The 15,713-nt window shown below is 33.6% G+C and overlaps 5 protein-coding genes across 5 annotated transcripts; 3 read left to right on the top strand and 2 right to left on the bottom strand.

The window, feature by feature from the left end:
* Positions 1 to 2,345: 2,345 nt before the first annotated feature.
* PHYBLDRAFT_102376 (hypothetical protein) lies at positions 2,346 to 2,858 on the top strand (the record flags this gene model as incomplete). The annotated part of the gene is made up of 2 exons (XM_018427716.1): positions 2,346 to 2,580; positions 2,623 to 2,858. Coding segments are annotated over 2 exons (471 nt in total), but the record flags the coding sequence as incomplete, so codon positions are not given.
* A 261-nt stretch (positions 2,859 to 3,119) lies between these two features.
* PHYBLDRAFT_143546 (hypothetical protein) lies at positions 3,120 to 4,136 on the top strand (the record flags this gene model as incomplete). Its single annotated transcript, XM_018431011.1, has 2 exons — positions 3,120 to 3,862; positions 3,983 to 4,136. 2 exons carry the CDS (start codon positions 3,120 to 3,122, stop codon positions 4,134 to 4,136), a joined length of 897 nt encoding a protein of 298 aa, XP_018293329.1.
* Positions 4,137 to 4,442: 306 nt separating this feature from the next.
* PHYBLDRAFT_143545 (hypothetical protein) lies at positions 4,443 to 5,631 on the bottom strand (the record flags this gene model as incomplete). The annotated part of the gene is made up of 5 exons (XM_018431010.1): positions 4,443 to 4,494; positions 4,581 to 4,723; positions 4,818 to 4,873; positions 4,937 to 5,123; positions 5,182 to 5,631. The coding sequence occupies 5 exons, from the start codon at positions 5,629 to 5,631 to the stop codon at positions 4,443 to 4,445; spliced, it is 888 nt and encodes a 295-aa protein (XP_018293328.1).
* Positions 5,632 to 7,760: 2,129 nt separating this feature from the next.
* PHYBLDRAFT_143544 (hypothetical protein) lies at positions 7,761 to 9,064 on the top strand (the record flags this gene model as incomplete). Its single annotated transcript, XM_018431009.1, has 4 exons — positions 7,761 to 8,077; positions 8,213 to 8,534; positions 8,621 to 8,803; positions 8,870 to 9,064. 4 exons carry the CDS (start codon positions 7,761 to 7,763, stop codon positions 9,062 to 9,064), a joined length of 1,017 nt encoding a protein of 338 aa, XP_018293327.1.
* A 993-nt stretch (positions 9,065 to 10,057) lies between these two features.
* PHYBLDRAFT_166542 (hypothetical protein) lies at positions 10,058 to 11,294 on the bottom strand (the record flags this gene model as incomplete). The annotated part of the gene is made up of 5 exons (XM_018435433.1): positions 10,058 to 10,132; positions 10,195 to 10,498; positions 10,821 to 11,041; positions 11,080 to 11,151; positions 11,208 to 11,294. 5 exons carry the CDS (start codon positions 11,292 to 11,294, stop codon positions 10,058 to 10,060), a joined length of 759 nt encoding a protein of 252 aa, XP_018293326.1.
* Positions 11,295 to 15,713: the final 4,419 nt, after the last annotated feature.

Genomic DNA, 15,713 nt, shown 5'->3' with positions numbered 1-15,713 from the left:
ATTAGTTTAGAAATCTCTTATTATACTTTCAGCACTGAATATCTAGGTAGATACATCAGATTCCAGCTGGAATGCCATCTATACTAAGATGGAAACCTTTGGTTTTGAATAAAAACAGAGAACACCATATTTATAAATGTCAGACAGCTGAAAATCGTTATCTTTATACTTTAGCTACATTCTCAAGTTATACAAAACATTATCACATAAAAAACAGACATATTACAGCTATAAAATATGCCATGTACTAGGGTAGTAATATCTTACAAATATTTTTAAGCTTGTTATATTGATATAAAATTTTTACATAAGAAAGATATTCAATTTTGATGTCTTAAACTGTGAGTCTTTCAAATATAACAGCTGATAAGTTAAGTCACAGATCAGAACTAGTGTATAAATGATCTTTATCTTGAAGATTGTTTAATAAATTTCGATAGTAGTTGAAACTCTTAAATATTGACACATTTTTAAGCTGATAAAACATAAAATTAGAAAGATTTTAGAGTTCTTTATCAGATCATAACATAAAGACATAATCACTGGAAAAATAGGGTAATTTTATCTATGGCGTAGGGTACTATTATTTGTGAAGTGGTAGCTTAAATTTCCATCACTTTTGTCTTTTTTATTTTTGACGGCAATGATAATGCTCGGTCTGTTTTATTGGATAAAAAAACGAGTTTACTCTTTTTTGTAAAAAATGTCTGCGAGATTTCTTTTTGGGACTTGTAGCCATATCGCAGAGTCAATAGTTGCAGGGAACTTAAACCAAATGATATCTTTTGAGTGAGATAAAAAAGCTTTTTATTATTGTAATATTTATTTGTAAGTATGATGAGGTTAATGGTCATGATAGTACTACAAATATTTTTGTTGTATATGCTCTACAGCTACTAAAATGTACATGACAACATGTTTTAACAAAAGTGTGTATTATTGTATTTTAGAATGAGGCAATCAATTACTGTTTAGAGAACTGCCCATTTTAACAACCAGAATAAACTATGTCATTTTGGAAGCTGGTGTAATTTGGAAAGATATATATTAAATTGTGTTTCTAAACAATTTTCTATTCTTGTCAATTCTAAAGACTTAAAAAATAAAACATGCACACACAATATGTCCAACAACAACAACAATTCAGAATGCAAGTGCTCTAAATGCTCTTCTAATAGCATGGGATTTGTTTTGGTGTCTACTCAAACACTCAGAAGACATACACAACAGGATATTGTGAGACAATATCAGTCAGGATATACTTGTAAGTTCAAATTTAAGAAAATTATTATTGAGACAATTTTAATTAAATATTTATTTTCATATAATATAGCCTCAGTTGTATAAGTAATGTCAAATGACAATGACATGGAGATTGACTTTGAAGACAATGTTGATGCCGAAGATCAAGTTGAAGGTATGCATAGTATTTTTATTAAAGTTTTATAATCATTTATAATATCTAATAATTTGATTCTTTTTTACTTAACAAAACAGTCGAAGACTTACCTCTTTTTGACATTGATTCCTTGTTTGATTCTGAAAGCGAAGATGAGGATGTCATTGAAGCAATCATTTTGAATATTTCTGACAATGAATCTGATGATGTTAGAGGTTAGTACAAAAAGCACATATAAATCAATAAAGTCAAGAAGTATTGATTTTTTTTTCAAATAGAGCACTTTTCTTCATCCAATATACCAGTAGATCCTACTTATGCTTTTATTGCTTCTTTTGCTGCATTCTTCATATCCAAATATGTTGTCAATTCTGGTGGTGCTGTTCTGTTGAAGTTTCTTAACAAAGTATTGGCACACTTTGGACAGTCTTTCCGTCTTCCCCTCTGTATAAACAGTGTCAACTCTATGACCAGTCTCAGTGACGTGACTCGAGGTGTCCAGCGGTTTGTTGCATGTGGCAATTGTAACAAAGTATACGAAGAGTCCAATGTTGTTCCAGAGTGCTGTAATTTCGAGAGACTCTCTGGTAGAGAATGTGGAAACGCTCTTTTCTTTGCAACATCAAGAGCCTTGACTATCCCCAAAAAGATCTACATGTATAACTCCATAATCAAAACATTGTCTATCCTTTTTTGCCACCCTGGATTCGAAGACACCATCAACCATTGGAGAATCAGAGTGCAAGTTCCAGGCATGATGTTTGACATTTACGACGGTACGAAGTGAAACAGTCTGAAGGATAGCAATGGTTTACCGTTTGTGAATCATGAGCGCTCCATAATGCTTACCATGAACATCAATTGGTTTCAACCTTTCGATGGGGTCACTTACTCTTGTGGTGTGCTAGACCTTTGCATCAACAACTTGCAAAGATCGGAATGGTACAAGAAGGAGAATGTTATTCTCATTGGTCTCATGCCAGGGCCCAAGGAAGCAAAGACAAGTGAGATCAATCACTACCTCCGTCCCCCTGTCGTGGAACTCAACCAGTTGTATGGCGGTGTGGTGATGCCTACCGTACAGTGCCCATCTGGTGCTCTTGTCTGTGCTGCACTTCTTGTTGCCTCCAACATTCCTGCTGCCCGTAAGACTTGTGGGTTCACCTCTCATTCAAGCACATGTGCATGCAATAAGTGCAACTGATAGTTCCCTCACCTTCCAGACTCCAATGCTGTGGACTACTCTGGGTTCGTGTTTTCTGAGTGGGTGCCTCGCACTGATGCCAAAAACCGCTGTGATGCCAAGTTGTGGAGAATGGCCAGCAGTGATGCACAGAGAAAGAGATTGGAGAGGGAAAATGGTGTCCGATGGTCAGAATTGCATGACCTGGTTTACTTTAACCTCGTGGAGTGCACTGTCATCGATCCAATGCACAACCTGTACCTTGGAACAGCAAAGAGGATAATGGAGAAATAGAGATCTTCAAATCTCATCACAGATGCACACTTGGCCGAAGTGCAGTTGGATGCTGACAAGCTTGTACTGCCAGAGGACTACATGCCATTAGGCACAAAGATCGGGTGTGGCTTCCCATTCATGAAGGCCAACAAGTGGAAGTCTTGGTGCTTGGTGTACTCTCCTGTTCTCCTGCGTGATCGTCTATCTGAAGCTCATCTCGGTAACTAGACAATGTTTGTCAATACATGCCAGTACCTCTCAATGCTAAGCATATCCATTGCTCACCTTGATGAAGCCCATCAATCTTTGGAGGCTTTCTGCAGAGAGTGCAAGAAGTTGTATAAAGCCCCATTCCTTTTGCCAAACATGCATATCCATCTTCATCTGCGAGAGACTGTAATAAACTTTGGCCCGGTTTATGGCTATTGGCTTTTTAGTTTCGAAAGATGCAATGGTATCTTGAAAAACTATGCAACAAATAGAAAAGACGGGTTTGTGGAAACCTATATGAAGAAGTATCTTGAAGAAACATACCAGGGAGATCTTATTCGCCAAACTTTGCCAATAATTCGATCTGACCATTCAGCAATCATCCTTGAGCTCACTGCATCCACTGCCAATTCCATAGCCACTTCCACTTCCACTGCCACCTCAATCCAATTCGATATCAATGCTTTTCTTGATTCTCCTGAGATCAAATTTGATATCGTCAAGGGAAACGAGCCTTTGCCCTCTTCCGCACTTTCTTTAGCTCTAAAGGGGGAGATTTCTATGGATGAATCCGAGTATGAGCATTTGTTGGAATACTATCGCGAGACATACGATGATCAAACTCTTGTTCATTATTGTCAGGCTGGTCATTCCGATAATTTTGTTAACAATTGGATACAGAAGTTTGAATCAATCGATCTTCTCGGGCAAATCTACAAGAGCAAAACGAAGAATCAGTGCAGGTCGTTAATGCAAGCCTTGTTTGAGACAAGTGATGGTAGAAGTACCAAGCCGTAAGCAGGCCAAATTCAGTACCTCTTTGTCAATACTGCTGTAAACTCGTTTGCTGGTCATGCGAGCCAGCATGTATTTGCATATGTACAGTGATACAAGGAAGTTTTACTTCAGCCCAGAGCAGGAGAAGGAGTTGAGGTAAATGAGGTGGGGTTCGAAGATGACAGCATGAACAGCATTCTCCCAGTGAATAGAATCTGCTATCCAGTCGCAGTAGGCGAGCACCTTGGTCTAGAAGGCGAAGTTCAGATGTGTGTAGTTCCTTTGCCATGAAAAATATATATTTAGATTCAAATACAAAAATGAAACATGTATAAAAAAGAAATATTAATTAATACAGACTAATATATATAGCTGCACATTTATTTTTTATTATTTCTATAAATTTTTGTTTGTACTTGGCATGCTATACATGCATCTGTATACATCATGCTAATCCGTAAACATAAACAAATAGAAAAAAGACTCTAAAATAGTTGGCAGGAGAAAAATGATTTATTTTGAAAAGCACCAATCTGGTAGAGTGACTGCCAAATTCTTGGGAATGCTCACTTCTTTCTCATAAGGGATGCACTTTTTCTAGCTTTCTGAATTTCTCTTCAAACTGATAACAGTAAGTTCATCAATAGTACTAATAAACGTCTGGAGCTGGTTTAAAGAATAAAAAGTATTAATAAAGTATTATTATTTTCTTTAAAACATAAATAGATGTTTAACATTATCTCATTAGTTCTCCAGCTGGGACGATATGCCCGCACTTTGTTATCTCCATCCGACTCACCATCAGACATCACATCAATAGAAAGACTATTTCCACAATCATATCGATTCATACCCTCATGAGTAGTCTCTGTGTATGTCTAGTACGTGATAATACAACGGTCAAGAAGCTACCAAAGAATATTGTATTAAAACATTAAATCGATAGTAAATTAACTTTATTTTAAAACTTACAGTCTTCTTTCTGTTGCGTCTTCTTCCAGCTTTATTTCTAGTCATAATCTTCTCTGCTGAGGTCCGGAAGACTCACACTTGATTTTGGTATTGATTCTTTATTATATTCATAATGACACTCTTTGACACATTTGTGTAACATCTTTGAGGTCCCAGGTACTTGAAGAGAGCCAGTGCAAGTGTCTTGTTGTACTTATTGCCATACGTGCCAGTCATTGACCATGCTGATCTATTATTATTCTCAGCAACTTTGAGCAGGTCTGTGCTAACAAAGTTTGGTTTCTTGATGTAACTATTGATAAGTTGCTATAAAAACAGTATAAGATACATTAATCAGTAATGTTATTACTATCAATGTACTTACAGAAATCAAGGGATGATGTTTCGTTCCATGGTCAAGATCATCATCCATGGAAGAAGAAGAATCCGCTGGTACAGCAGAAGGCATCATGGAATTTTGACTGGTCATTGCCTTTTTTATTTCGGCATTTTCAGTCATGAGCTGAAGGACCGAGTTCTTCAAAAATTCATTTGTCTTGTTGGACAAATCAAGGCCATTCTTCAAATGAGTTATTGCATCAGTCACTCCTTTTGCATTTTCTTGCAAGGATTGCATCGACACATTGTTGACTGCCAACAAGGTAAGGACGTGATCCATTGGGGTCACAGCGACTTGAACTTCAGGGGATGTGACAACTGCTACTTCTGGAGTTGGTGTATTAATTAGAGCAACAACACCTGCAATTGTGCTATTAAGAACAGCATTCATGAATAGGTTGGGTCGGCGGGGAGCAGTAGGAATATGCTTTGTCATTTTCTTTTAATAAAATAAATATTAATAATTTTCAACTAATATTGTACAATTTACTACACTCATTATATCATTTTTAAAATTCACATACTAGTAAAGAGGATAAGCAGTGCAGATTAACCCTCTACCTTTCATTTGATATTTAAGCACATCTCCCAACCGCTTGATCCACATTTAGACAACTTCTTTTCTAACTCAATGAGGCACAAAGTAGTATTTCAAGATGATGGTAGTCATCTTCTTTTGGAGTATTACTTTTTACAGCCCGCATTTTATCAGGGTCAAACTGGATTTTAAGACAGGTTTTTTTTTCCTTTTTTTTCTTTTAATGATATTTATTATTGATATTTTCTTTGTTTCTCTTTTGCTTATGTTTTTACAATTTCACTTATAATTTTTTCTTTCTTTTGTAGCTCAATACCAAATATGTGTCTCTTTGTTTGGCTATACTCTGTCTGATATATCAAGGTAAGATATCATTCTCTTACAGATCTTTGTTACTCATCATATTGTTTGTCTAGCCATTGCTACTCATTTCCATTGAGTCTCATCATCTCTTAATCGAACATGATGGTAAGTTTTTTTCTTCAAAAAAAATTCAAATTATTCTTTTGTCTTCCTCATAATTATATATTTATTTCTATTACAATTTATTAGTTATGTCTGCTATTATGCAGGAAGACGTATAATCAGTAATATTTGGTAAGTTAACTACAATATATTTAATAAATACGCCTTTACTATGCACAATATTAATAATTATTCATTTTTAGAATGTATCTCTATTCAAAGACTACTGGTATTGTCTTGATAATTCTGAAGAACATGTTTATATTAATTTTATGTCAAGTCTTCTCCATCTTGTAAGTATTTATCAAGAAATTTCAATTTAAATCATTTACTAATTCTCCTTTTTTATTAATTATGTTGTAAATGAGTATTGACTACTGCTGTAATTGAGAATAAGTCTGAAGGAAATAATATAAGGCCTCAGCTATTCCAGTCAAAGGTGTCTACCGATTACTTTATTATTTAACACACAGGTTTAGCATGCATGATAGTGATTATATTTCATATGATGATATCACCATAATATGGGATACATCAGTGGATTATTATAAGCATAATTATAACTCATAAACACATTTACTTTCGATGTTAATACTTCATTGGGACTACACACATTTATATAATTAATCATACATTAATTATCCCAAGATCACGTTGCTCTGATTAAGGCTCAGATAGGATCGATTACCTGACCCCAGTCATATAATTTTCCCAATACAAAACAATATAAATAGCAGTAGTAGTTCAGTGTAGGAACCTCGTCAAACTTTGATACAAAATCTTTCTCAATAAACAAAACCTACACAAGTTCTCACGAATCTTCGTTCCTAATTTCAAATCTTGAATTCTTCCTCTTAAAAACTTCTTCAACTTCAACCACCACAACAAATTATTTTTTAATAGCATTCCCACTATTAAAGTATGTCTTCCATGTCTACTTCCAGAAGGCTTTAAATTATATATAGTGAGCAAGAAATATTAGCAATTATAATAGTTATAGTATCAAAACTGTCGCGAAATTAGGATTTTTATCTAGAAAAGATTTTCCTATCAAATAAAACAAAATTGAACAAAAAATGTATAACCCAATGTTTTTCCAAAAAATAAATAAATAAAAGTAAAATAAATAAACACACCAAAGAGGCTTGTTTATAAAAATCTACTTATGCTTTGTTTCTCTTTTCCATTGTAAAAAACCTAGTTTCATTGCTTTTGTGTATATAAAAAACCTAGTTTCATCACTTTGAGCATGTATAAAAAACCAACTATCATCATTTCTTTATATTGTAAAAAACCTACAATCATCTCTTTGATAGTTTTTAAAGCATTTCTGCAGCCAATAAAAAAACCTGGTAAAAATAATAATATGGGATGCTAGCTCTTTATAGACCTCAAAATATAACACATAAAGAGGTAGACTCGATAGAAGTAAAGCATAACTACAATATATATTCAGTTTCCATAGTTTGCAGACTGACAATCGTTCTATATTGGGTTTTCGTGTACCCGTTGTTATGATGATATGCATCAGCACCATAGATGATATCGTACCATTGCTCAAAATGATATATCACAAAAATTGTGATGATATCAGCTTAATCAGCTACATTTTTGGTACATTTGATCCAGATGAAATTACCCTATTTTTCCAGTGTATGATCTTACCGCCTGATTATATCTCACTGAGAAAGACGATTGGGAAAGGCTTTCCATACATGAAGGCAGATGAATGGAAGACTTCGTGCTTAGTGTACAGGCCTATACTTCTACAAGGCCGTTTACCTGGTGCATACCTTGATAATTGGACGGCATTCACAAATGCATGTCAGTATCTTGCAAAGCCATCAATCTCAAATGAAGAAATCGACGAGGCACACAAGTAGTTAGAGATTTTCGGTACAGGGTGTGAAGTGTTGTATAACAAAGATTTTATCTTGCCAAATATTCATTTGCACTTACACTTGAAGAAAATAATCAAAAACTTTGGTCTGGTCTATGGGTACTGACTTTTCAGTTTTGAGAGATTTAATGGCACAATCAAGAACTATTCAACAAATCGAAGGGACAGGTTTGAGAATACATACATGCGCAGATATATCGAAGATACTTACAAAGGTGATCTTGTTTGCTCACTTTTGCCATCAATTCTACCTGCCTATGCCAATATACTTCTCGATCTCTCCTCTGCCTCTGCCTCTGCCTCTGCCTCTGCCAATTCTGGTATGCCTCAGTTTAATCTTGATGCATTCATCAATGTTGCCGACAGGAATATTGATATCATCAAACAAAACGAGCCACTGCTGCCATCCGCATATCCTTTGGCTTTAACAGATGAAGTTGCAATGAGAGAAGAGGAATATACGTATCTATTGGCATTTATCGCGAGATGTATGATGGCCAGGGCCTTGTTCACTATTGCTAGACTGGTTTTTCTCAATCATTTGTGAACAATTGGATCAAGAAAATTGCATTGATTAATCTTTTAGGACAAGTCTACCAAAGCAGCCATGGAAATATGCAACGCAGATCATTCATTCAAGCATGCTTTTGTACAGATGATGAGGATGACAACGTTGAATACACTGGGCAAATACAGTACCTCTTTGTAAGTACTACTGTCAACTCGTTTGCTGGTCATTCGAGCCAGCATGTATTTGCATATGTACCCTAGTATATGCCAACTGAGGGAAGTGATGACATGAATGGTAGAATAGAGTTGAAGGAGTTTAAGTTTTCTGAGAGTAACTTCCAGAATATTTTACCAGTTCATCGCCTCTACAAGCCAGTTGCTGTTGACAATTACAGATGTGAAGATGGCATAACAAGAATGGGTGTGGTTTTATTGCTTCGGAAAATATATGCATAAAAAACAATTAAATACTCTCTATTATTATAGTCACTTATTTCTTTTAATTTATTTCTTTATTTCTTTATCTTTACCCTATTCTTTTATTTTTTCATTTATTTTCTTTTACTTTTTACTCACATATAATATATATATATTCACATTTGTTGTATTCAATATAATTGTAGATTTAAATTAAAAGTACAAACACTCAATAAATACATACATTGAGTTACTAACAACTAGTAATGATATTAAAAGATATATTTTCCCTTATACAAGGAAATTACATAAAGAACATACTAAGACAAATACTAAGACTCTAGTCAATAACACTAAAAACATAAGAACTAAATCATAGAAGATAATAATAGCGAAACAGACATTACATGATATCATTATATTATTACCAAGCTAAATACAATGTCTATATAAACGCACAATATAAATAGCAATAGAACAGCATTTTCTTTTTGATTCTTTCACTTCTTCTAATAAAACAAAGTGTCATAATACTTTCATCTGCACTTCTTTTATTTTACATCTCATTTTTCTCCAATATATAACAACATTACAATTTCATTAAAATGTGTAAAAAACATCAGACTGGTTGAGATGGGCTGCAAAAAGAAAATTTGTTTTTATTTTATTAATTTTTAATAGCCCAGTCAGGTAGCAGGGATCAAATGATGACGAAAGATGCTTTGGCTGGATTACATGGTTACACTCCAACAAGCTGTTTGCTCAATTCCCCAATCCGTCTTTTGCAAACTGATTGACAGTATCTAAGAATGCCTGGAGCTGTTTTTGTAGAAAGTAATAATATAATATAAGAAATTGTAAGTAATAGTAAGCAATTGTAAATTAATAAAATATAAAATATAAATTGTTAAAGATATTAACTCTACACGAATAAAGTATCTCATCACTTCTCCAGCTAAGACGGAATGCTCATACTTTACGGCCATCATCTGACTCGTCATCAGACAATACCTTTATCTAAAGTACATTGCTTCAGTCAGTTATCTCCATGAGAGTGTTAATATTTTGCTTGTACTGCTTATAAGCAAGTTCTCGGCGTTTGAGCAACTATATATTTTATTATAAATTGTTAGATAATGAATCAGCACTCAATTATATTATAAGCTTACTATCTTTTTGCGTCCATATCTTCTTGCTTTTTGATTGTGAGCTGCGATCAAGTCAGCTGCAGTGTTGGAGATGTGGCTCTGGTTTCTATAGTGATTCTTCACTATTCTTCCAAAATCATTTGAGTGAATTCCAAAGGAGTCTTCCTGCTTCTTCAAATACAAAATCAGAGCAATGGCAAGAGCCTGATTGTGTGTGCTCATGAAGCCAGTCATAAGACTCCACCCTGGTCTTGTGTTGTTTTCTGCAATGATTTCCTCATCAGTACTTTTCAGGTCTGGCTTCTTCACATAGGCATTAATGATTCTTTATAAGAAAGGTGTTAAATCAATTAATATTCAATTGTATTAGTATTAGATAGTTTATCGAAATTGTTGTAAATCTTTTTCCAGGAGTGTATTCATTATTGAATGAATAGAAGTCAGATACAATGCTAGAAACTGTGGCAGTGTTTCCTTTTGATATGATCTTCTGAATAACTACTTGCCTATCTAAAATGTCCTTAATTGCAGTCTTTAGAAAAGCATCATTTTGGGTCAACAAAGCTACAGCTGTACTGACATTTGTAACAGTTTCGCCTATCTTAGTGACAAGGGCTGTCAACTCATTAATTTATTGTTTGGTTGACTCCACCACGGTGAGGACTTGCTCTAACAAGAGGGAGAGATTGGGATTGGTAGAAGCTACAGGGACTACAGGAGCTACAAGAGCTACAAGAGCTACAGGAACAACTGGTTCTTGGGCTTGGACAAGAGGTGCACAAGTTGCATTTGCCAATTCACTACGAGCAACAGCAACAAGTCTGCAGTTTATTTGGTGCGAGGTAGAAGAGGCAGTGTTGTTTATTTTCTGTCAATAAGCAAAAAGTTAGTATAAAATTACTGTACGTTGTACTTGAGAGATACATACAGAGTGTAGAGTGTGAGTAGAGAAGATGTGAACTTCATATGTTTTACTTGCTATTTATCCATAACAATATGAAACTTCTTTACCAATATTTAAACGACTTCATTACCAGCTCAGTAAAATATGGCCTTTCAATATAGAATATAGAACAATGTCGTCTTTGGGATTTTTTTTCTTTTATTTTTATCAACCGCATTTTGTCAAGGTCAAACGGCTTAAATGATAAAGTATTTTTTTTTTATTGTTCTTTATTTCTATTGCGCTTCTTTGAATTTTTTTTACACACTTCTTTTGCATCTTTACTCACGTCTTTTCTTGTCTATTTTTTATTATAGATCACTTGGCTCACAGTAATAATCACATACTGGCACATGAACATGAACATACACTGCTTCTATTGCACTCTTATTGTTGCACACACATGTTTGGGTATGCCAAGGCAAAGAGAAAATCTTATTTTAACTACTATTACATGTATTTTTTTCCATATTAATTGTGCTGTTTACATGGACTTTACAAAACATTGTCATTATGCCTGCTATGTTTCTCTTAAAGGAATATTATGGTAAGATATTATATCTATCTATTACTATTATATATATGTTTTTTTGTGTATTAATTTATATGACAAAGATTTTTTTAAAGATATATACTGCTATCATACTGCAAAACAAGTATACAGCCTTAGTTATTCCATGGTAAGAACAACACTATTATATATATTTCATGTTAAACATATTGTTAACCACAATATACTCAATAGTATTTATTAATATAACTGGGCTACAGTTCTTATAGCCGATGTTATTTAACTTTTCACAATATATTCTGCCAAACGTACACTCAATTTATGTATAGCTTTCATATTTATTAAACTGTTTTGGACCATCAATTCACTTTTTGTCTTTCACTTTTAGATTTTTCAGTAACCCGAGTAAGTAAATTATATAAAATAAATAAATATCACAGCAATTATATATAACTAGAAAAAAAACAATATCAAATATGTAACAGAAGCTTTTAACAATAAGACTAAATGAATAAATGAATAGCTGTAATTTTTTTACATTCAATTGAAAATATTTTTCTATCAAATAAACAAAAACCAAACCATTAAACTAACCCATGTTTTCCAAATCAAAAATAAATAAATAAGCTAAAATCTCGAAAACTGTGTGCAAGACAATTATCTGTTTTTATCCTTTTTCCAATGCTTGAATTATCTGTTTTCATTCTTTTCGTGCTTGAGATTTTCTGTTTTTATTCTTTTTGTGACCATCAAAATATAAAATAAAGCGCAAAATATAATCAGAAAATATGATAAAAACCCTTTGTTTCAGAGTAGTCCTTTTGTTCCAAAAAGAATTGGCTGTTATAGGATATAAAAGGGCATATCTATGAAAAATATAGCACAGATACTATATTAATTAAGGATTGATGTAAAGTGTGGACAAACAACCCTTCCGTATTGGGATTCAATATCAATTTTTGTTGAATAAAGTGTTTCATTAATCAGATAAAATTAGATTTTCAGCAAGATAAAAACCTTTAATTTTTCTAGTGAATGTTGGTATGTTGCTGAGATTGTTCTCATCGTGGCTTGAAGGCGAGCAAGACCTAGAAGTTGTCTGCTAAGATATGTAATTTATCTGAGATGATTGATCTGCTAAGTTTTAACATTTAATGTGTGTAGCTGAATAAGTCTTGATACATGACTTGGAGGAGATAGAGAAGAGTAGAGTAGAAATAATTTAAAATATACACCTGGCTTAGGGTGAAATTGACTTACTTCAAACTCTGCCATGACTTCTTTCTATGCAAAAAGACCATCCTCTATTTTCCTTTTATTTTAATTCTGAAATCTTTCTAATAAAACAAATCACAATGCCAAAGAACAATAAAGCTAAAACTACCAACTCATATTATAAGACAACAGATTTCAAAAAAGTAATTATTATTGGAAGATATAAAGAATGATGTAACTCCTATGAGATATCAGATGCAGACGGTATACCCCAATCAACTATTTATTGTATAATTAAAAAATACGAGACAAAGAAGACGTGCGCTGAGAAGGAGCATCCTGGGGCCTATAAGAAGCTATCATCACAGACAATTCGTTATTTGAAGTTTACCACAAAAAAAAATAGACGCAACACATTAGCTATCATCATGCACAGTATTAAAGAGATGAATGACATTTCAATCGGTCAAGCAACAGTACGCAAATATCTGCACGATATGGACCTTTGCTCTTGTGTTGCTGTAGCCAAGCCTTACCTAGATGCAGCACATAAGAAGACACGCTTGCAATGGGTTGGGAAGCAAAAAAATTGGAATGATGAATGGACATCAGTAATCTGGAGTGATAAGTCCAGATTCACTCTTTTTCAGAAAGGTGAACAGCAATATGTTTGGGGCCAACCACATGAGAAGTATGACGATGACTGTCTGGTACCAGCTGAGTAAGGGTTGGGTGGTTCAGTATCAGTTTCGGAACGTATTTGGGCAGGAGGTGTTGGCCCACTAGTTATATTAGATGACTACATGACAAAAAAAATGTATGTCCAGACAATGAGAGACAACTATCTCCCATTTCTTGCTGCCCTTCCTGACAAGAACACCACCACCTACCTTCTCCAAGAAGACAATGCCAAGCCACATAAGAGCAAGTTTGCAGAACAGTGGAAAAAAAGAAACGATGTGGCCATCTTACCATGGCCTGCAAAAAGTCCAGATCTCAATTCAATTAAGAATATGTAAAGCTGCCTTGATAACAAGGTTAGAGATAGAAGACCCCGGCCTACCACGCTAAAAGAACTGGAGGTTACTTTGTTGGAAGAGTGGGCAGAAATCACAGCAAGTTCTTGTGTGAAGTTTTGCCTGAGCATTAAAGATTGTATGATATTAGTTAGAAAGAAGCATGAAGGAGCTATTAACTATTAAACCTCCATCAACTTTTAATATAAATAAGCAACACATATTACAAAATCTTCCATTTATTTTTTGTCTTTAAGGATCATGTCTTTGAGAACTTATTTAACCTTGAAAAACAGAGGTGTACTTCTTTGATTTTAGTGGAGTTAGAAGTAAATCAATTTCATCCTAAGCCGGGTGTATATACATAAAAGAATAAAAAACGTAACTTAGAAAGTCTAAACCTTATTTAAATTACACAGTTCCAATTGACAATTAATAAAAGCTTGAACTACAATTTATTTAAGCTGATATACTAGTATCTGTCAAAAAATATATAATTTCTGATCAAGATTTTAATTAGAATCATATAAAACCAAACTATAGGCTTATAAACAATATATACAGTGGAGGAAAAAAAGATTTGCAATGTTTTTCAATTTCCATATCTCTACAGAGATATATATATCTTTTATATCCAAAAAAATATATTCAAAGCACACTTTAACATTCTCAAACTACTAAGTCATAAAGATAAAAGTCATTTGTTTTCTAACATATGAATTTTATTTTTAGTAATTTATGCAGTTGCTCTTGGCATTGATCACAACCTGACATCTTCTGAACATGCTAAAAACTAATTGCTGTAAATATTTTTTTTGGAATTGTATGCTGTTCTCCTTCTACAAAGTGACGCAAATAATAAATATTATATAGTCTATATTAGTTTGTTCTAATTCTATACTTCAGATAAGATCAGATATGATTAATAGGGTTGAAGTGTATACTTTGTAATGATCAGCTAACCAAATATTGAATACAATTTAATTATTTCCAAGCCTTTCTCATTGCACTTGTATAGCAGCTGGCATTGTTCTCTTGTAATTAAAATCTCATTCAGCTAGTTTTACTTAAAAATATTCAAAGAAGAAAGATAAGACATTTTCAAGATGTCAATGTACTTTCTAAAAGAGATATTTTATTTTCCAAAAATTAAATCTTTGACACTTGCCAAACAAGCACACACAGTCCATAATGGAGCCACCTTCAAACTTCACTGTTAGTGAGAGAATATCAGACTACAGACAAATTTTGTTATGCCCTAAAAGTCTCTGACGTCCATCACTATCATAGAGCTAGAATTTCGATTCATCAGACGTGATAATGGTGTTCTAATTCGTCAATTTCCAATACAAATGTTCTTTTGCCCATTGTAGTATCTTTTTCCAATTTATTCCAGAAATCTTTGGCTTTAAAATAAATTTACAAAAGTGTACTCCAACACTATGCAAAACGATTTTGGGAATTTGTACTGAAACATATGTCGATAATCATTTACAAAAAGTGGGTATTAGTATTATTTCATCATAGTTAATCTCATAGACGATCACTCCCTTACCTCTTTCATTCAACTCTTTTGCTCTACCAGATCATACACCAGCTTTGTACGACTCACTTTCTTTATAGGCTTTTAGAATGCAATCAAATACGTATTTGCTTACACTAACTTTTATAGAAATGATAGTTTGACTATTGCCATTCTTAACGCTCTCATGCGCAATTATTGCACAAGTTGTATAATCTGTTTGTTTGTATCCATTAGTTAAACGTTTATTGGAGTTTTCTACGCATTTAGGCTGTTGCATTTTTATTCAGAATTGTAATGTGAAAATAAAAAAAACATCACACTCAAAGAATG

Source organism: Phycomyces blakesleeanus (assembly GCF_001638985.1).
Source record: "Phycomyces blakesleeanus NRRL 1555(-) unplaced genomic scaffold PHYBLscaffold_7, whole genome shotgun sequence".
Lineage (NCBI taxonomy): Eukaryota > Fungi > Mucoromycota > Mucoromycetes > Mucorales > Phycomycetaceae > Phycomyces > Phycomyces blakesleeanus.
The sequence above is the reverse complement of the archived record's forward strand: the minus strand, read 5'-3'. Positions and strand labels throughout refer to the sequence as shown.